This window comes from Ascaphus truei, chromosome 15 (genome assembly GCF_040206685.1).
Source record: "Ascaphus truei isolate aAscTru1 chromosome 15, aAscTru1.hap1, whole genome shotgun sequence".
Classification (NCBI taxonomy): Eukaryota; Metazoa; Chordata; class Amphibia; order Anura; family Ascaphidae; genus Ascaphus; species Ascaphus truei.
Window position 1 is genome coordinate 39,314,236 of NC_134497.1, and position 21,798 is coordinate 39,336,033.

At 55.3% G+C, this 21,798-nt stretch overlaps 1 protein-coding gene across 1 annotated transcript in view; it reads left to right on the forward strand.

Moving 5' to 3' along the window:
• The first annotated feature begins 1,408 nt into the window (after positions 1-1,408).
• The window catches only part of LOC142466374 (uncharacterized), a 32,022-nt gene continuing 11,632 nt past the window's right edge, over positions 1,409-21,798 (forward strand). The window contains exons 1-3 of the mRNA XM_075571229.1: positions 1,409-1,494; positions 5,267-5,393; positions 6,558-6,586. Coding sequence (XP_075427344.1) covers positions 1,409-1,494; positions 5,267-5,393; positions 6,558-6,586 — 242 coding nt within the window. The remainder of the gene's footprint in view (positions 1,495-5,266; positions 5,394-6,557; positions 6,587-21,798) is intronic.

Below are 21,798 nucleotides of genomic sequence, written 5' to 3' on the forward strand. Positions count from 1 at the left end.
CACTCTGCTAAGGGCATTGTCCCTACTTAAGGGGCCTTCTCTACAGCAGCACAAACTGAAAGGTGAGTTGGGCCTAGCTGGGGTCTAGGAGGAAACCTGGCCTAGTGTAGGAGCACTGGCTCCCTACACACACTACCTCCCCCTACCTTATCCCAGCACCAACTGACTCGCATGGTCTGTGCGCAACAATGTATCTTCTCCAGCAGCAGAAGCTGCAAGCCCTATTGGCCCCCTAGCGTCAGGTGGCCTACCTGCCTCTATGCCTTTGGGGGCTGTAGTCCTCCATGGCCCTCTTTACCATTGGGCAGCGTGCTCGATCTGTAATGGCCGACGCCGCTGCTAACTGCGCATGTGCGAACTGGGGGATGTCCCTGACTATGGAGCGCCTCTTCTCACTCCCTGTAATGGCCGCCTCATCGCATCTGCACATGCGCGATCCTAACACCAAACGCAAGATGGCCAACGTGTTGCTTCTGCGCATGCGCGAGCAAGTGGTTCTTTATGCCATCCCCTCTCCCAATTTGTGGATTTTTAATTGCAGCCTTTTGTGAAGAGAATGTCCTCCTATGTCCGGGACACTACTGATTTTATTACCAAACTCAGGAAACTCACAGTGAAAATGGATAAGGTGTTGCTGATCACACTGGATGTATCTAGTCTATATACTAGTATACCGCATAACGAGGGTATGGATGCCATCAGATACCACTTCAGCTGCTCGACTGAATATAATGGACCTCCTTCAGAATTCTTCTTACTATTGATTGAAATCATCTTACATAAAAACTATTTTAGATTTGAACGAGGTTTCTATTTGCAGCTCATGGGAACAGCAGTGGGGTCTAGTATGGCCCCATCCTATGCAAATCTCTACATGGATGTTTACGAACTGACGCACCTCCTGATGGATGCTCCCCATGCAGAGTGTATTTTACACTACACTCGGTATATAGACGATATCTTTATGATATGGACTGGTGACGAAGACGAGTTCATGGAGTTTGTGACACATCTTAATACAATCTCGTCTACTATTCGATTCACATCATGTCATAGCCGTACCGAAATCACATATCTGGATAAAGTGGTCTTCATTCAGGATGGCGTATCGGGCACCAGGATTTTTAACAAACCAACGGACAAGAACTCTTTGTTGGATGCCAGAAGCCATCACCCGCAGCCACTCAAAAAGGGGTTACCATACTCTCAAATGTTACGGGTACGTAGAATCATCAGTGATCCCGTGGAAGTAGAGGCAGCACTAGAGAAGATGGCAGTCCGCTTTCATGATAGGGGCTATGACGAAAGGGAAATCAAGCTTGCCCTGGAGAAATCTAAGATACCATCTAGGGACGACCTCCTCCATGTAGGTACGAGATCGTAACGAGAGGATAGATTTAATATAGTGATGACGTTTAGTACGGCCTCCAACTTCATTCAGCAGACAGTACGCGACAACTGGTTTATATTACAAAACGACAACAAAATTGACAAGTACTTTAAAAATCCACCACTCTTGTTACAAAAGGGGACCCAGTGTCGGGGACCAGTTGACAGCATATTTCCCCACAAGTTAACACATACTTCTGGTTATCCAAAACCATAGGGGTGTATAGATGTCATGGCTGTGTTAACTGCAATTTTATGGTGGTATGCAAGACGTTCAATCACCCACACAATGGGAATTCTATCAAGATTCATGACTTTCTAAAACGGCGAATCTAAATTTGTGGTGTACTTTATTAAGTGTCTCTGTGGCCTCTACTATATAGGGAAAACATCGAGAATGCTTAAGGAGCGCATTGCTATGCACCGTTTGACCATCAGGAAAGCCCTTCTGAGTACAGATGCGGGTGAAGATTTAAAGCATTTACCGGTTGCGAGACACTTTAAAGAAAAAAACCAGTCTCACAACATTACGATGCATGCCGATTGCGCAAGCCCATGCCCATCCGAGAGGCGGGAATAGAAACAAACTCTTGTTGCAATTAGAGGACAAGATGATCTACAAATTGAACACAATGTCGCCTCGGGGTCTAAGTGAGGACTTCAATCTGGGTTGCTTTCTGTGATGAGATCCAATCTTTGTGCTCCAATTATATACCCTATTTGTGGCTCCATTGGTGGCTCTTGCTAGGTCCACTGTGGCCGCTATTGTGCTCTACTAATCATTATGTACTTTGTTTATAGACATGTGGGGTCTAGACCCTTCTTTTTTGGTATTCTGTTGATGGAAGGGGGAGAGTGAGGAGAGATGGGGCGGGGGAGATTGAGGAGGGAAGGGGCGGGGGAGAGGGAGGAGGACTGGGGCGGGGGAGAGTGAGGAGGGCGGGGGAGAGTGAGGAGGGAAGGGGCGGGGGAGAGTGAGGAGGGAAGGGGCGGGGGAGAGTGAGGAGGGCAGGGGCGGGGGAGAGTGAGGAGGGCAGGGGCGGGGGAGAGTGAGGAGGGCAGGGGCGGGGGAGAGTGAGGAGGGCAGGGGCAGGGGCGAGTGAGGAGGGCAGGGGCGGGGGAGAGTGAGGAGGGCAGGGGCGGGGGAGAGTGAGGAGGGCAGGGGCGGGGGCGAGTGAGGAGGGCAGGGGCGGGGGCGAGTGAGGAGGGCAGGGGCGGGGGCGAGTGAGGAGGGCAGGGGCGGGGGCGAGTGAGGAGGGAAGGGGCGGGGGAGAGTGAGGAGGGAAGGGGCGGGGGAGAGTGAAGAGGGAAGGGGCGGGGGAGAGTGAGGAGGGAAGGGGCGGGGGAGAGTGAGGAGGGAAGGGGCGGGGGAGTGAGGAGGGAAGGGGCGGGGGAGTGAGGAGGGAAGGGGCGGGGGAGTGAGGAGGGAAGGGGCGGGGGAGAGTGAGGAGGGAAGGGGCGGGGGAGAGTGAGGAGGGAAGGGGCGGGGGCGAGTGAGGAGGGAAGGGGCGGGGGCGAGTGAGGAGGGAAGGGGCGGGGGCGAGTGAGGAGGGAAGGGGCGGGGGCGAGTGAGGAGGGAAGGGGCGGGGGAGAGTGAAGAGGGAAGGGGCGGGGGAGAGTGAAGAGGGAAGGGGCGGGGGAGAGTGAGGAGGGAAGGGGCGGGGGAGAGTGAGGAGGGAAGGGGCGGGGGAGAGTGAGGAGGGAAGGGGCGGGGGAGTGAGGAGGGAAGGGGCGGGGGAGAGTGAGGAGGGAAGGGGCGGGGGAGAGTGAGGAGGGAAGGGGCGGGGGAGATAGGATTGATGGGGGGGAAAGAAAATGGAGGGACACAGACACACCCCCGATACAGTCATTGACACGCCCCTCTCCCGGCTTGGTCGTGATCGCTGGAAGTCAATTTGATTTTTCCAGCGACCGCAGAATTATGTCACCGTTTTGTCGCTGTCACTATAAGCGCTGCCTAAGGCCTCGGTCCCGCTGCGCTCGTTGGCGCGGGCGGCCACACACGAGTTCCCCACCAGCAGGGGAATCCCCACCGAGCCGGTCCCGGTCCCCCCTGGCGGCACAACGCACTACACGCTGTGGCGCGTCAGCCGCTATGAGACACAAGAAAATGGTGTTTCCTAGCGTTGACGCGTCACGTGGTGTGGCTGTGAGCCAATGGGGAGGGGAGGCTTCGGGGAGCGGGGAGGAGTGTATGAGTGTGCCTGAGTGCGTGAGTGCCTGTCTGTGTGTGCCTGAGTGCGTGAGTGCCTGCCTCTGTCTGTCTGTGTGCGCGTGTGTGTGTGTATGAGTGCCTGCGTGTGTGTGCCTGCGTGTGTGTGTCACTTACCTTAAAAATCAGCAGCTCCAGCCCGAGCCGTGGAGGAAGGGGGGGGAGAGTAGCGGGTCCCTCCGCTCAAGCCACGCCCCCCCTTCCTGTCAAACCTCCCACTCCCGCCCACCTCCCGCTCCGGCTCCCTACAGACCGCATATCGCGGTCTGTGTATGTCACCGCACCGCCTGTCTGCAGCGCGGGTGCGCTGACTCTGGGAGCGGGGCCTTAGCCTAAGACTTGTTATATAGTAAGCGCTGGCGCGCACGTGTCTGGCTTTGCGCGGGATTTACGTTTGTATAGGGCAAGCTGTGATGTGGGCGTGGCTATGACATCACAGCGTTAGGCCGCTCTGTGATTGGTTCATAGCCGGGGTTGCCACCTCTCCGGGTTTTACCCGGAGACTTCGGGTTTGGCATCCCCTTCTCCGGGCTACGGGTTTGTCTCTCTCCGGGTGGGCGGGTGGTCTGGACTGCAGTGAGCTGTGGCACGCTCACGTGAATGAAGCAGGCACAGGATTGGACAGCTGTGTGGTTGAACGTGCTGTGCGCACGAGCGCTCCAAACTACCCCTAACTCGGAAGTCAAGCCCCTCTTGACTTTCTTTCTCTCCACTGCAGGCTAGCAACAGGTCACTCACCTGGTCCTGTTCTGACCTCTCCTCTCCTGTGACCTGTACATACTCCATTGCAGTGCCACGCTGCTCAGTGAGTCTCACTCCGTCCTCTCTGACTGTGCTCCTCGTCCTGCTGGCTGCTTCAAGTGCCTGTTCGGCTGCTTCAGGTTTGTTCACTGCCAGGTATTTATTGGAAACTATAAAATGACTCAACACTCTACCTAATATGTAGAAATATTTATTACTAAGGTGCACTGGGAGATATATATAAATATATGTGTATGTATGTATATGTGTGTGTGTGTATATAATGTGTGTGTGTGTGTGTATATAATGTGTGTGTGTGTGTATATAATATATGTGTGTGTGTATATAATATATATGTGTGTGTATATAATATATATATGTGTGTGTATATAATATATATATATGTGTGTGTATATAATATATATATATATATATATATATTATATATATGTGTGTGTATATATAATATGTGTGTCGGGATGTCTCCAGAGGATACCGGGAGGTCGCCCCGATGCCGGATGACGCTGCTCAAGGTAAGTGTCCCCAAAAAAATAAAATCTCCGGGTTGCCCATCGGTTAGAGTTGGCAACCCTGTTCATAGCGTCACGTGGCGTGGCAACAGCGCTAAAATACAATTTTCTTTTCTCGCGGCCGTGCGCACGTCCCACGTATACAAATGTCTGGCTAACAAAACCAATTATCATTGACGCACGTACGGTACCGCATGCTGCGCACTATATTGCAGCCCTTAGCCACGCCCCCGGCGGGAACACTCCCGAAGCCACGCCCCTCATGGTGTCTCTTCCCCTTTAACACGAACCTCTCTGCTAGTTATTATTATTATTATCACTGTGATTGGCTGCTGCTGGTTATTATTATTATTATTACTGTGATTGGCTGCTGCTGGTCACGTGGTCGCTCTAGACCGGAAGCACATGGGCAGCAGGAAGCAATCCCTTCTCAGCCGGGCAGAGAGCAGCAGCAGCAGCGTCTCCCACACATGCAGCAGCTGGGAGGGGCCGGGAGAGTCAGGCAGGAACCCCCCTCTGCGGTGAGTGTCCGCGCGCCGCCGCCTGTATAGCTGTCCCCCCCCTTTCAGCAGGGACTGAGGCGGGGCTCAAACACGCCCCCTGAGCCTCTCCTGCTCTAACCAATGAGCGAGCCCCGCTGCTGCAGGGGAAGAACCCCCACACATTGTAACTCAGGGAACCTCCTTTACCGGAGCGCGCCTCCTGTATCACGTGATCAGGGCCACTGCTGCTAACACGGGGATTGTGGGTAACGGGTGACGCGGCTTCGGACAAGCCCCTTTATCCCCGGGCCCCCAGCTCCTAATAATGACAGATACAGTACAAGAGGTTAGATAACACACAGAGGGGGGAGTGCTGGGGTCTGCTGCCAAATCCTGGTCTCGTTCCCTTAGCACAGGGCTCATAAACCCTGCACCAGAGATCAATGTACTGGGGACACAAGTAAATGGTGCCTCAAAAACCCCAGCAATGTGCTCCAAGTAATGGGGGCTGGTGGTGCTCTGGGACAGAATAATATGATAACAAGAAATAAAGTTGTCCCCTAAGGAGCACTCGGAATATTAAAAAAATAAGTTTTTTTATATACATAGATAAAGAGATGTAAACTAAAAACAAACACAGGACCCCAAAGTACTCTCTGACCCAGGGTAATAACTATGTAAAGATATAAGGATAGTGGCAAATGCAGTAAGCACAAATGACACAGGGAGCAGAAGCTCACTGTGTAATCACGCCCGGCCGGTCATATAAATATATACAGGTGAGTACCCCTATGCACAGATATGGCTTACATGAAGCAGATGACACGGGTAATCACCATAGAAAACAGCCTCACTGCATATATAGTGACAACACTATACATGTACTACTCAGAAGTGACCCACTTAACCAGAGCTTCATACATGGGGATCAATAGCCTGCATAACTATTCCTATACATACATTTCAGTCTTATGGTCAGAACAGACGGTGTGGGCAGAGTAGGCTTTGGTTAGATCAGTAATGAGATCTGTAGGCAGACTGGTGTCTGGAAGCAGACACAAAAGTATAGTGAGTTTGCAACAGAAGTGTTTTAATAGTTAATGCATATTTAAGGATTAAGAACCGTAAAAAAAAAACAATCATAATGTCTTTTTTCTTCCCGATATGTTATTGCACTTTTCCAATTTATTGCCTCTTTATTAGGTCCCACAAACATGGTGTGAGAGTGTTAGGTAAGTGGGAGTGTGTGTCAGTGGGAGAGTGAGCGGGGCATAAGGCAGAGAGTGAGAGGGAGAGACGGGGTTTGGGGTTCCCCAGGAATTTCAAAATCGAGATTGAAAACCACTGCTCTAACTCCGCCGGACACTGTGTTTCAATGTTCTTTAGAAAACTGTCGATCTGATCAGTACCTTCCACGAACTTGGTGAGACTGTGCTGATCCAGTTTAGTTCATCTTTGTTGGGTTTGACAGGGGGCAGTAAGTGGGTCTGTTCACTGCCATAGTGATAAACTGCAGCCGCTCCTCCGGTGTCCCTCTGTCACCCACGCAGTAATCAGTGCCAACATTTCAGGGGTGAACGGACTGGTAGCCGCAGCAACCAATACCCCTCCTGTTGCACTGCTCCCAGGAGGTGCACTCGTTCCCTCCCCGAGATTCCACCGCCCCGGCACTGGGTTCCTTCCCTGATCTTCGGGTGGCTGTATAAGGGCAAGCTGAGCCGTATCCTGAGGCTCTGCAAGCCGGGCTTCATAGTCACCGATTGCGTCAACCATGTCTGCGACCTCCTGGTTCTCATAGGGCAGTCCATATCATGGCACTTGTCCTTCAGCTGAACTCGGGTCCTCATGTTGGATGAGCCTTCAGCCTCGCTCATGGTTCACGGTCGCAGCAGTGAGGTGGTGTTTCAACTTGTATTAACTGTTGCACTACTGGTGTGTTCAATATCTTTAGTCCCAGGAACTCGCAATTCGCTTCGAGTTCCCACTATATTACAGGGTCCGCAGTACACTGTAATACAGGTTCAGTTCAATCCTGCCGCTTGCCACCAGTTAATTATAGTGCTTGTCACGGTAAACTTATGACAAGATATAATGAACACCAAATATCTGGGTTGAACTGAACGAGGCTTAGATATAATAAAATATATTTATTCCTTAAAAAGGTGAACACAGCAATATAGTACAATATAGTACAACTAACAGGCAAGAAGGTAACACTTACTTAGGGTTGGGGAATGGAGAAGTATCAGCTAGCAATTCTCCAGGTAATCCGGTGACATTCAGGTGGAATCAGAAGAACAACTAAAACTGTAGGGTTGAAACAGTTTATATACCTGTGTAACCCTATTCTTAACATTGAATACAGACTATTGGTGAACAATTATCTTTATCCAATCCCTAACGTGGAGACACAGTTTAAACCATGCCCCCCAGCTAGTTAGCCCATGTGTACTGGGACTCTGAGGATCTTATTTCTGTAGCCCCATAATTAAATCAGGGGCGACGACCAGTCTACCAAATTAAGTATCTGGTCGGAGCTTCATTGTTTGTAGGTGTAGATATACCACTTACAAACTACTCCAGTTTGATGCTCTCCGCCCTCAGGTAACAATTAGAGTGGCAGAGTCTGTTGATTAGTACTTGGTTCCTAGTGTAAACAATCAGGGCAGTTAACTTTTGATCACAGTGCTGATGCTCAATCATCCGGCTGCCCTTCATGACCTATTAGCATAGCAGATGGAGTCTGCATTTTCAGAGCAGAAGACCGCAGTCCAGTAAACCCCTTGCCTCCCTGGTGAGGTCAGGGGTTGGCCATATGGAGTGCCACCCCTTTAATACCGGGCCAACCCTCTTACATACAGTATGCATATAAATGTATAGAAGCTATAACTTTAGTTGGAAAGAAAACATATTGTAATTCTATCATGTCATCACAACCAACTATGATTTTGTAGAGGAATATATATATACACATACATATATATATATACTATATATATAATTAGGTGATACCTTTTTTTTATTGGACTAACAATTTATGTCATAGGACAAGCTTCGAGAGTTCTCCTCTTCAGGTCAAGCAATACTGATATACAAATGATTCAATGGCTAAAACAGTGTGGAGAGGAAAAAAAAACCCCAGATATTTACTGTAGATAAGGGTAGGGTGTTAAGTGTTTGAAGCAAGGGGACAGTGTCAAAGAAAGGTGGGGAGGGGAAGGGATGCTGTGGGGGAGAGAAAGTGTGGATAAGAATAGAGGCAAGCAGGATAATTACAAACAATTTTGATAGGGTGTGAGAAAACCCATGTCCGCATTAAGTCCTTTGGTTTTGGTGTCCATGATTTGTAATAAATAAATGTTGAATGTGAAATATACCAAACTAAATACTAATAATATTCAATATTCAATTGTGATATGTATCCCAATTTTAACAATAAATATCATTCATAAAATTAAGTTTTAATGTGTGATGAAAATAAATTAATATGAAAGATGACGGCACCACTCTAGAGGGAACGAGATGAACCTCATTCAAGCCAGACCTCCAGAATTAACCCTCATATAGAGTCCAGATGTAGATGTCTAAATTACTTTTATCATATACAGTCGTTTAGACCACTTGGATGCAATGTCCCTAGAACATACACCCAATAGGTCTCTCTGATGCAAGCTTTTTAAACCTATTACCCCCATAAGGGAGGATGAAATGGACTCAATTCCCATGATAGATAAAGTGCACGGGTCTTTATCATGTACAGTGCTATAACGGCGTGAAAGTCTATGCAAGTGGAACCTGTGTAGCACATTCCTCCGATGTTCGTGAAACCTTGTGCTCATTGCAGAAATTCACCAGGTGCTCCTGCTAGTGTCTTGTACTATCAATAATATAAATAAAAAAACAACCAAGAACACAGTAAATTAAATATAATGTAAAATGTAGAAAAAAATACAAACGGTGACAAATTGCAGCTCAACCTTCACTTGGACCTTCCTTGTTGATGCTCTATTCGTGCTTGTGTTGAGAAGTCAGGGAGCGTAGTACACCGGTGAAAGCATAAAAAAACAAACCACACAAAAAAATAGTCCAACTCTGTTTGAGCAATAAAAATGCACCTCTAAGGCCTCGGCCAAGCTTCCCGCTGGCGTGCTGAGGCGCGCTGAGGCTCAGGGAAAGCGGGTGCTTTCCCTGGCCGTAGACAGCGCCGCCGTCCGGTGGCGGGCCAGTGACGTCACGGAGCTGGTTCGCCCTCATTGGGCGAAACCGCTCACCGTGACTGGCCCTGCGCTTCGGCGAGCGCTGAAATGTAAAATTTCCCTAAGACCTACGCTTCCGCGCACTTGCGGAAGTAGGGGCTCAGTACTGAGCGCCTCCGCCAGCAAGCAGTAACCCTGGACGAGGCCTAAATGTGTATAATCACTGCTTGAAAGCACACTAACAAGAGTCTGCAGTTTTGTGTATGTATTGTTCTGGGCATCTCTAGGTTGAGAGGTTTGGCTTTTTTTAATATCTGTACTGTGTGGGACCCATTCTGCCCCATTACCTGTGGTATTATACACTTAGAGGTGCATTTTTATTTTATACTAGCTGAGAGACCCGGCGTTGCCCGGGATGTAAATGCGTAATAGGTAGTATTATTTATAAATCGTGGAACAATAGGTGACTGTTTGTTGTAAAGGTTGATAATAATGTTGAGAAAGAGAGATGGAAGAAATGTAATACGATGTTGTATAAAAATGGTTTATTGTAACCACACCACAGTACAATGTATATTTTGGTGACATAAGTGATGTGAAAATGTGAGGCGTGTGTCCTGCTAGGGTGTGAGCGTGTGTGAGGCGGCAGGTGGGTGTTCAGTACAGGTGGCGCGTGGGTAGTGAGTGCTGGTTGTGGGTCGGGGTCCTGCTAGGGTGTGAGGCGGCGGGGTGTGTGGCGAGTGCGGGTGACAGCTGGTCGGTGATATTGTTGCGTAGGTGCAGGATGCGGCAGGTGGTGTGTCGAGTGTGGGGCGGGTGAGAGGCGGCGGGTGTGTGTCGAGTGGCGGGTGTCTGTTGAGTGCGTGCGGCGGCTGTGTGGCGCAGGGGTGTGAGCGTGGGCGGGTGAAAGGCAGAAGTGCGGGTGGGCGAAAGGCAGAGGCAGGAGGGCTGACGAAAGACATTGAAGGAGGGGAGGTGAGGTCGGAGGGGGGCGGGAGGGGAGGTGAAGGGGGGGGCGGAGGGGAGGTGAAGGGGGGGCGGAGGGGGTAGGTGGGAAAGGTGGGGGGCTGGGGGGGAGGGTAGATGAAGGGGAGGTGAAGGGGGGGTGGGTGGTAAGGGGGGGAGGTGGTGGGAAGGGGGGGGAGGTGGTGGAAGGGGGGGAAGGTGGTGGGAAGGGGGGAGGTTGTAAGGGGGGAGTGAAGGTGGGGGTGGAGGTGGAGGGGGGCGGTGAATGTGGGGGTGGATGGTGGGGGGTGAAGGTGGGGGTGGAGGGGAGGTGAAGGTAGGGGTGGAGGGAGGTGAACCAGGGGTGGAGGGGAGGTGAAGCGGGGGTGGAGGGGAGGTGAAGCGGGGGTGGAGGGTGGGGGTGATGGTGGGGGTGGAGGGGAGGTGAAGGTAGGGGTGGAGGGGAGGTGAACCAGGGGTGGAGGGGAGGTGAAGCGGGGGTGGAGGGGAGGTGAAGCGGGGGTGAAGGGGGGGTGGAGGGGAGGTGAAGGGGGGGGGGTGGAGGGGAGGTGAAGGGGCAGAGGCAGGAGGGTGGACGAAAGGCATTGAAGGAGGGGAGGTGAGGTCGGAGGGGTGGTGAGGGGAGGTGAAGGGGGGCGGAGGGGAGGTGAAGGGAGGGCGGAGGGGAGGTGAAGGGAGGCGGAGGGGAGGTGAAGCGGGGGTGGAGGGGAGGTGAAGCGGGGGTGGAGGGGAGGTGAAGCGGGGGTGGAGGGGAGGTGAAGCGGGGGTGGAGGGGAGGTGAAGCGGGGGTGAAGGGGGGGTGGAGGGGAGGTGAAGGGGGGGGTGGAGGGGAGGTGAAGGGGCAGAGGCAGGAGGGTGGACGAAAGGCATTGAAGGAGGGGAGGTGAGGTCGGAGGGGTGGTGAGGGGAGGTGAAGGGGGGCGGAGGGGAGGTGAGGAGGATGGGTGGTGAGGGGGGGGATGGTGAGGGAAGGTGAAAGGGGGGCGGAGGGGAGGTGAAGGGGCAGAGGCAGGAGGGCGGACGAAAGGCATTGAAGGAGGGGAGGTGAGGTCGGAGGGGTGGTGGGGGGTGGTGAGGAGGTGAAGGGGGCGGAGGGGAGGTGAGGAGGATGGGTGGTGAGGGGAGGTGAGGAGGATGGGTGGTGAGGGGAGGTGAGGAGGATGGGTGGTGAGGGGAGGTGAGGAGGATGGGTGGTGAGGGGAGGTGAAAGGGGGGCAGAGGGGAGGGCGGAGGGGAGGTGAAGGGAGGGCGGAGGGGAGGTGAAGGGGGGGCGGAGGGGAGGTGAAGGGAGGGCGGAGGGGAGGTGAAGGGAGGTGAAGGGGGGGCGGAGGGGAGGTGAAGGGGGGGCGGAGGGGAGGTGAAGGGGAGGGGAGGTGAAGGGGGGGGGCGGAGGGGAGGTGAAGGGGGGGGCGGAGGGGAGGTGAAGGGGGGGGCGGAGGGGAGGTGAAGGGGGGGGCGGAGGGGAGGTGAAGGGGGGGGCGGAGGAGAGGTGAAGGGGGGGCGGAGGGGAGGTGAAGGGGGTAGGTGGGAAGGGTGGAGGTGGGGGGCTGGGGGGGGTGAAGGGGTGGTGGGAAGGGGGGGGAGGCGGTGGGAAGGGGGGGGAGGCGGTGGGAAGGGGGGGGGAGGCGGTGGGAAGGGGGGGGGAGGCGGTGGGAAGGGGGGAGGGGGCAGTGGGAAGGGGGCAGTGGGAAGGGGGCAGTGGACAGGAGGGGGGGGCAGTGGACAGGAGGGGGGGGCAGTGGACAGGAGGGGGGGGCAGTGGACAGGAGAGGGGGGCAGTGGACAGGAGAGGGGGGGCAGTGGACAGGAGAGGGGGGGCAGTGGACAGGAGGGGGGGCAGTGGACAGGAGGGGGGGGGCGGGGGACAGTGGACAGGAGGGGGGGGCAGTGGACAGGAGGGGGGCAGTGGACAGGAGAGGGGGGCAGTGGACAGGAGAGGGGGGCAGTGGACAGGAGAGGGGGGCAGTGGACAGGAGAGGGGGGCAGTGGACAGGAGAGGGGGGCAGTGGACAGGAGAGGGGGGCAGTGGACAGGAGGGGGGGCGGGGGACAGTGGACAGGAAGGGGGGCAGTGGACAGGAGGGGGGGCAGTGGACAGGAGGGGGGGCGGGGGACAGTGGACAGGAAGGGGGGCAGTGGACAGGAGGGGGGGGCAGTGGACGGGGGGGGGGGGCAGTGGACAGGAGGGGGGGCAGTGGACGGGGGGGGGGCAGTGGACGGGGGGGGGGGCAGTGGACAGGAGGGGGGGGCAGTGGACAGGAGGGGGGGGCAGTGGACAGGAGAGGGGGGGCAGTGGACAGGAGAGGGGGGGCAGTGGACAGGAGGGGGGGGCAGTGGACAGGAGGGGGGGGCAGTGGACAGGAGAGGGGGGACAGTGGACAGGAGGGGGGGCGGGGGACAGTGGACAGGAGGGGGGGCGGGGGGCAGTGGACAGGAGAGGGGGGGCAGTGGACAGGAGAGGGGGGGCAGTGGACAGGAGGGGGGGGCGGGGGACAGTGGACAGGAGGGGGGGGCGGGGGACAGTGGACAGGAGGGGGGGGGCGGGGACAGTGGACAGGAGGGGGGGGCGGGGGACAGTGGACAGGAGGGGGGGGGCAGTGGACAGGAGGGGGGGCAGTGGACAGGAGGGGGGGGCGGGGACAGGAGGGGGGGGGCGGGGGACAGTGGACAGGAGGGGGGGACAGTGGACAGGAGGGGGGGACTGGACAGGAGGGGGGGGCAGTGGACAGGAGGGGGGGACTGGACAGGAGGGGGGGGGCAGTGGACAGGAGGGGGGGGCAGTGGACAGGAGGGGGGGCAGTGGACAGGAGGGGGGGGGCAGTGGACAGGAGAGGGGGGGCAGTGGACAGGGGGGGGGGGCGGGGGACAGTGGACAGGAGGGGGGGCGGGGGACAGTGGACAGGAGGGGGGGGGCGGGGACAGTGGACAGGAGGGGGGGGCGGGGGACAGTGGACAGGAGGGGGGGGCAGTGGACAGGAGGGGGGGCAGTGGACAGGAGGGGGGGGCGGGGACAGTGGACAGGAGGGGGGGGCGGGGGACAGTGGACAGGAGGGGGGGACAGTGGACAGGAGGGGGGGACAGGACAGGAGGGGGGGGCAGTGGACAGGAGGGGGGGGGCAGTGGACAGGAGGGGGGGGCAGTGGACAGGAGGGGGGGGCAGTGGACAGGAGGGGGGGGCAGTGGACAGGAGGGGGGGGGCAGTGGACAGGAGGGGGGGGGCAGTGGACAGGAGGGGGGGGGCAGTGGACAGGAGGGGGGGGGCAGTGGACAGGAGGGGGGGGGGCAGTGGACAGGAGGGGGGGGGCAGTGGACAGGAGGGGGGGGGCAGTGGACAGGAGGGGGGGCTGTGGACAGGAGGGGGGGCAGTGGACAGGAGGGGGGGGGCAGTGGACAGGAGGGGGGGGGCAGTGGACAGGAGGGGGGGGGGGCAGTGGACAGGAGGGGGGGGGGGGCAGTGGACAGGAGGGGGGGGGGCAGTGGACAGGAGGGGGGGGGCAGTGGACAGGAGGGGGGGGGCAGTGGACAGGAGGGGGGGGGCAGTGGACAGGAGGGGGGGGGGCAGTGGACAGGAGGGGGGGGGGCAGTGGACAGGAGAGGGGGGGGCAGTGGACAGGAGGGGGGGGGGCAGTGGACAGGAGGGGGGGGCTGTGGACAGGAGGGGGGGGCAGTGGAGAGGAGAGGGGGGGCAGTGGAGAGGAGAGGGGGGGCAGTGGAGAGGAGAGGGGGGCAGTGGACAGGAGGGGGGGGGCAGTGGACAGGAGGGGGGGGGGGCAGTGGACAGGAGGGGGGGGGCAGTGGACAGGAGGGGGGGGCTGTGGACAGGAGGGGGGGGCTGAGGAGAGGGGGGGCAGTGGAGAGGAGAGGGGGGGCAGTGGAGAGGAGAGGGGGGGCAGTGGACAGGAGGGGGGCAGTGGACAGGAGGGGGGGTAGTGGACAGGAGGGGGGGCAGTGGACAGGAGGGGGGGTAGTGGACAGGAGGGGGGGCAGTGTCGCACTCAGACACACACACACACACACACACGCGTCTCAGTCCCGTGATGCGCCCTTTCTCAGTTCCGTGCGGCAGCGCCGCAGGTGGGGGAGCAACACACGCGACACCTACCTGTACTTCCGGCCGCCGCCGCCGCCATCTTCTCACTCGGCGCCGCGAGGGAGGAAGGGGGTCCGCCATCTTACGCGCCGCGTGGCAGCCTGCCTGTTCCCCCGCCGGGGAGGGAATGGAGCGGGAGGGAGGTGAGTGTAGCGGGAGGGAGTGGTGTGTAGCGGGAGGGAGTGGTGTGTAGCGGGAGGGAGTGGTGTGTAGCGGGAGGGAGGTGAGTGGAGCGGGAGGGAGTGGAGCGGGAGTGGTGTGTAGCGGGAGGGAGTGGTGTGTAGCGGGAGGGAGTGGTGTGTAGCGGGAGGGAGTGGTGTGTAGCGGGAGGGAGTGGTGTGTAGCGGGAGGGAGGTGAGTGTAGCGGGAGGGAGTGGTGTGTAGCGGGAGGGAGGTGAGTGTAGCGGGAGGGAGGTGAGTGTAGCGGGAGGGAGGTGAGTGTAGCGGGAGGGAGGTGAGTGTAGCGGGAGGGAGTGGTGTGTAGCGGGAGGGAGTGGTGTGTAGAGGGAGTGGAGCGGGAGGGAGGTGAGTGTGATGGGGAGAGGACAGAGATGTGTGTGTGTGTGTTTATTTAATTTTATTTTTTTGGACCTTTGGCCCGTCACTCCGCCTCAGGCCAATGAGAGGTGTGGGGGGCGAGCCAAGGGGGTGGTGTGAGTGTGTGAGCCCAATGAGAGGTGTGCGGGGGCGGGCGGGCGGGCCAAGGGACCAATGAGATTGCCGCTAGGGACGCAGACATACAGTGCTTTCAGAAATATATAGTAGATTATTATTATTGCTCATACATCGTTGCACTATTTTTTGTGTGTTTTGTTTTTTTATGCTTTCACCGGTGTACTGCGATCGCTGACTTCTTGATGTACGGCCAATGGATTGTAGGCCGCACTGGCAAGATGTAAGGTACACAACATACGAGCTCAAACAGTCGATGTGATCATTAACCTCATATGTTGTGCCATTTGGAAATGATGTAAATGTGTTCGTCTTGTTAATATGCCTGCACTTGATACACCGACTCCTCCCCCAAGAAAAATTGCCCTTCAATTTTTGATCCCTGCGCAGGGATTCACTTTCTGTTTTTCACATTTGTATGGCTAATCCCTTCGCCAGCTGCATGCTCCTTACATGGAGAAGCGCAGCGATTTATATATTTTTTATATATATATGTGAAATTGAAGGGTTGCAATGACAGAAACCAGTGGGTAAACCTAGAATTCTTTTCTTGTTTCTATGCATCCACTGTAAGGGTTCATGGTCTGTAATGAGGGTAAAATACCTTTCTAATAGGTAATACTTTAAAGTGTCTGTTGCCCACTTTACGGCCAAACATTCTTTTTCTACCGTGGTGTATCTTGCCAATGTGATAACAGCTTGCTTTCGGCTGTGTGAACAAGCACCATTACTCGGTCCCTTGGTCGGAAGCTGCGAACCGTAGCATGCCTGTTGTAAAGGTTCTGTTGGGCCCCCTGTACCTCTTCTAAATGTTCTCTGACTATGGGAGTAACATGAGCAATGGGTTCTTTTAAATCTTCTACAAATTGGATGACATTCTTCCCTGGAACAGCTTGTTGCTCCCACTCTTTTTTGAGGCTATCCAGAATCCCTCTTGGGCGTCTCCCATACAGGAGTTTAAACGGGGAAAACCCTGTAGAGGCCTGTGGTACTTCTCCGATAGCAAACAAGAGATAAGGCAACAAGGTGTCCCAGTTCTTCCCATCACTAGCAATCACCTTCCTCAACATCATCTTAAGAGTTTTATTAAATCTCTCTACCAGTCCGTCCGTTTGCGGATGGTAAACAGAGGGTCTTTATTTTTGGCTCTACGCATAATTCTCGCATAAGTTTAGACGTAAACGGGGTGCCCTGATCTATCAAAATTTCCTTCGGTATCCCGAGTCGGGAGAATACTTGTAACAATTCCTTCGCTATGGCTTTGGAGGAAGTATTACGTAAAGGCAGCGCCTCTGGATAGCGAGTGGCATAATCTAGGATGCATTGATGACCCTTGGATAAATCTGCCAAGGGACCCACTATATCCATAGCAATCCTCTCAAATGGGATCTCAATAATAGGCATATGAATTAACGGGGCCCTCAAGCTTTGTCGGGAGGCTGTCAACTGACACTCGGGCAGGAGGCGCAGAACCTTTTTACTGCATTATATATCCCTGGCCAGTAAAATCTTTTTAGGATTCTTTTCTGTGTTTTCTCTACTCCAAGATCAACCCCCAATAAGTGAGTGTGCTAGCTCTAGGACCTTCGTTACAAATGAACTGGGTACTAGCAATTTTTCTATTTCTTGGCCCTCCTCTTGGCTCACATGGTACAACAAATCATTTTAAATACAAAAATAGGGATAGGAGTCCTTGGTTGTTCCTTCTACTGGGACCCCATTAACTTCTACCGCTTGGCTAAACCCATTTTTCTGTTCCCTAGCTAAATTACTTGGGGAAAGTTCTAAACTTCCAAAACCTTCCTCTTCTGGAGTTTGACTTGTTACAACTATGGGTAACTCTGACTCCTGAGTGTCAACCAGCCCTGTCTCTGACAACTCCTCATCCTCTGTTAGGAGTAGTAACCAGTGCTAATTGGGGTGGAGGCGGACCTCTTTTTTTGTCCTTCCTACGTTCTTGTTTTGATTTAGGGGTTTTAGACACTTCAGAGACTAATTCAGGGTCTGTAAACGGAAAGACCTCATCCGGAGTAGGATTGTTTAAGGTGAGTTGTCCTCTGATCAGGGTGGCAAAACCAGGAAAATTACAGCCTAAAATTAGGGAATGGGGTAACTTTGGTACAATTGCTGCCGTAGTTTGGATGACTTGCCCCTCGACTTTTACTTTTATCGGTGTCGTGGTGTACGGAAGCGTACACCCATGCACACATAATACCCGCAGCTTCTCACCCTGTCGTAACTGGAGAGGCTTAACCAACTTCCCTGATATCAAGTTAATATCACTCCCTGAGTCTACCAGGGTGGAGATTGGTTTACCATTTAAAATCACAGTGGTGAGGAAGTTGTGGGTATTTTTTTTCCCCCTGCGGGTCACACATACCACTCCACAGAACTCTGACCTCACAGAGCCATACGCCTACTCCATTGGTTCAGACAACACAGGGCAGTGAGCCTTAATATGTCCCGCCTCCCCAAACTCAAAACAAACAATTGTCCCAGTTCGTTCTTGAAACCCTTTCAGAGATTTATAGTTTCTGTCCTTATCCAGGTTTCTTTCCACTCCCTCAAACCGTGCGGCCAGTCTTGGGTCTTTGTTCCAGCGCTGGCTTCTACTGTTCGTGTTGGGCCGCGGGTTTTGGTTTGTGTGAGAGAACGTGGAGCGTGACAGTTCACGGGTGGCTAGAAAACGTTCCACTGCACCTACCATGGCATCACAAGTGAGGGGATCTCCTTGCCCCACCCAATGTCCAAGGTCCTGGGGTAATGCTCGAATGAAGTGGTCCAACACCACCATCTCAAGGCTCTGGGTTGGGCTATATGCTTCTGGTTTTAGCCACTTGGTCGCCAGATGAATCAAATCCCATATCTGGGATCTGGGTGACAGCTGTTCTTGGTATCTCCAAGTATGGAACATTTGCGCACAGACTGCGGGAGTCACTCCAATCCTTGCAAGGATTTCGCTTTTTAGACGGTCATAATAACAATATGCTTTTTGGGCTTTCCCTAGTAGAAAGGATGCGATAATTCCAGCCCATTTGGAGCGGGCCCAACTTTCCCGGGAAGCGATTCGCTCAAAGGACCGGAGGTAACCCTCTACGTCATCTTGCGGTGTCATTTTCTGCAGGTATAGGTTCGCCTGCATGGGCCGCACCTTGACTGCACTGGTAGAGTCCATAGTAATCTGTGCCAGGCTTTGAACCAGCCCCCTCTGTTTCTGCGATAACGTCAAGCTGGGCCGCAAGTATCTTGTTTGTCTCACGTTGTGCCCCAGTGTGTTCCTGCTGAACAGCGGTGCTGTGTAGTAGGGCCTTCACAACGTCCTCCATACTGACAGTAACAGTCCGCACAGGATCCACACGTCAAATGTGCAGCTCCGTTCCGTCCCTTTTACACCGTCCCCCTTGTTCGGCATCCCACTTCTAACACCACTTGTGGCAGGATGACCGTGGTTAGTGAGGAGACAACACAATTCTTCCGGTGAAATAATATGATGGTGGTTTTATTTGTCCAAAAAATATAAAAACAAACAATGGGTGCTCTGTGTCTTTAAGTAAAATAAAACATAAACAAAAGCCTATCCTCTTTAGGGAAGCAAACTAAACTAGATTAAGCGTATCTACCCGGTTGGTTAGCTAAGCTAGACCAGACCAACAATATTTGGCAATACCACTTGGCTCCTTACCTGGGAGCTTTATTCCATTGGGACAGCATAAGTCTGTGGAGCCTGGGTCTGTCTTGTCAGCTATGCTCTGTCCTCTGTGTCTTTGAGAGACTGCTGCCCAGAGGCATTTCCTCTTCCTCTTTTTAAAAGCAGATGACCTTACTAACTAGGATCACCTGTGGACTGCTTAATCAGCTGGGTTAACTCCTCGTATACTGGAAAGCAGGCATACTGCCACCTCATACTAATGTATACAGAGTCTATGACTGTCACACTATATATATATATATAGATAGATAGACAGACAGACAGACAGACCAGGGGATCCTGATAGCCAAAAAGAGACAGCACACTGCAGGTATGGTATGAAAAAGTGTATTCAGTAACACAAGGCCGCCAACGTTTCGGTCCTCCCAACGGGACCTTCCTCAGTCCCGTTGGGAGGACCGAAACATTGGCGGCCTTGTGTTACTGAATACACTTTTTCATACCATACCTGCAGTGTGCTGTCTCTTTTTGGCTATCAGGATCCCCTGGTCTCCATATGTCTACATACTCTTTATGGGACAAGCATCTGCCTCCTGCTACAAAACCGTGATAATATATATACACACACACACACACACACACACACACACACACACACACCAAGCCAGCTCAAACGCCCACACCCACTTAATCTGGACTATATGTAATGCCACTGGGCTGTGGCACATGAATATAGCAAACGACAGGGGGTGCCCAGTGCTACATCCAAATGACAAAACATACATGGTAATAATTACAAGAAATAATGCTTCAGTACTAATAATAATGCTAATACTAATAATAATAAAATATGTTTATTTTAGTTAGATATTTTGACCAAAGCATCATAAGCCTGCACACCAAATCGTCAAGGTAAACCATAATAAGTGCGAGTCCTACATATATATATTTATACATATTTTATTATTATTAGTATTAGCATTATTATTAGTACTGAAGCATTATTTCTTGTAATTATTACCATGTATGTTTTGTCATTTGGATGTAGCACTGGGCACCCCCTGTCGTTTGCTATATTCATGTGCCACAGCCCAGTGGCACTCTATTAGGGCCGGGGGGGTTGAAAGGTAGGGCCAGGGGGGGGGGTGAAAGGTAGGGCCGGGGGGGGGGGGTGAAAGGTGGGGCCGGGGGGGGTGAAAGGTAGGGGCGGGGTGAAAGGTAGGGCCGGGGGGGGGGGGTGAAAGGTAGGGCCGGGGGGGGGGGTGAAAGGTAGGGCCGGTGAAAGGTAGGGCCGGGGGGGGGTGTGAAAGGTAGGGCCGGGGGGGGTGAAAGGTAGGGCCGGGGGAGGTGAAAGGTAGGGCCGGGGGGGGGGGTGAAAGGTAGGGGCGGGGTGAAAGGTAGGGCCGGGGGGGGGGTGAAAGGTAGGGCCGGGGGGGGGGGGGGTGAAAGGTAGGGCCGGGGGGGGGGGTGAAAGGTAGGGTTGGGGGGGGTGTGTGAAAGGTAGGGCCGGGGGAGGTGAAAGGTAGGGCCGGGGGGGGTGGAAGGTAGGGCCGGGGGGGGGGGGTGAAAGGTAATGCCGGGGGGGGGTGAAAGGTAGGGCCGGGGGGTGGTGGTGAAAGGTAGGGCCGGGGGGGGGTGAAAGGTAGGGCCGGGGGGGGGGTGAAAGGTAGGGCCGGGGGGGGGTGAAAGGTAGGGCCGGGGGGGGGGGAAAGGTAGGGCGGGGGGGGTGAAAGGTAGGGGGGGTGAAGGGGAGGGGGGGTGAAAGGTAGGGCCAGGGGGGGGTGAAAGGTAGGGCCAGGGGGGGGTGAAAGGTAGGGCCAGGGGGGGGTGAAAGGTAGGGCCCGGGGGGGTGAAAGGTAGGGCCCGGGGGGGGTGAAAGGTAGGGCCCGGGGGGGGGTGAAAGGTAGGGGGGGGGCGTAAAAGGTAGGGCCCGGGGGGGGGGGGCGTGAAAGGTAGGGCCCGGGGGGGGTGAAAGGTAGGGCCCGGGGGGGGGTGAAAGGTAGGGCCCGGGGGGGGGTGAAAGGTAGGGCCCGGGGGGGGTGAAAGGTAGGGTCCGGGGGGGGGGGTGAAAGGTAGGGCCCGGGGGGGGGGGTGGAAGGTAGGGCCCTGGGGGGGGGGTGAAAGGTAGGGCCCGGGGGGGGGGGGGGTGAAAGGTAGGGCCCGGGGGGGGGTGAAAGGTAGGGTCCGGGGGGGGGTGAAAGGTAGGGTCCGGGGGGGGGTGAAAGGTAGGGCCCGGGGGGGGTGAAAGGTAGGGCCGGGGGGGGTGAAAGGTAGGGCCCGGGAGGGGTGAAAGGTAGGGCCCGGGGGGGGGGGGTGAAAGGTAGGGCCCGGGGGGGGGGGTGAAAGGTAGGGCCCGGGGGGGGGTGAAAGGTAGGGCCCGGGGGGGGTGAAAGGTAGGACCCGGGGGGGGGGGTGAAAGATAGGGCCCCGTGGGGGGGTGAAAGGTAGGGCCCGGGGGGGGGTGAAAAGTAGGGCCCGGGGGGGGTGAAAGGTAGGGCCTGGGGGGGGGGGGAGTGAAAGGTAGGGCCCGGGGGGGTGTAAGATCCCTCCCCCTGCGGTTCCTCACCTCGCACACTGCCGCGCTTCTCCTCGTGCGGCCCCTGGGGCTCTCCTTTCTCCTTGCCTCTCCCGGTCTGACGCAGTGGAGCTAGGCCGCCGCCCCACCGCCTCCCGGGCCGGCCTCCTCCTCCGGGTTGTAAGGGGGGTTGTAAGGGGCGGGGAACGAAGCTGCCCCGGCAGCCCCACATGCACTCGTGGGTCACATTGAAGGCAAAGCCCTCGGGCAGCTTGGGCGGCCCGTGCTCGCGGTGGAGGCGCACGCATGTCACCCCCCGGCCACGCATCTCCCTCAACTCTGGCTGCAGGTAGGAGC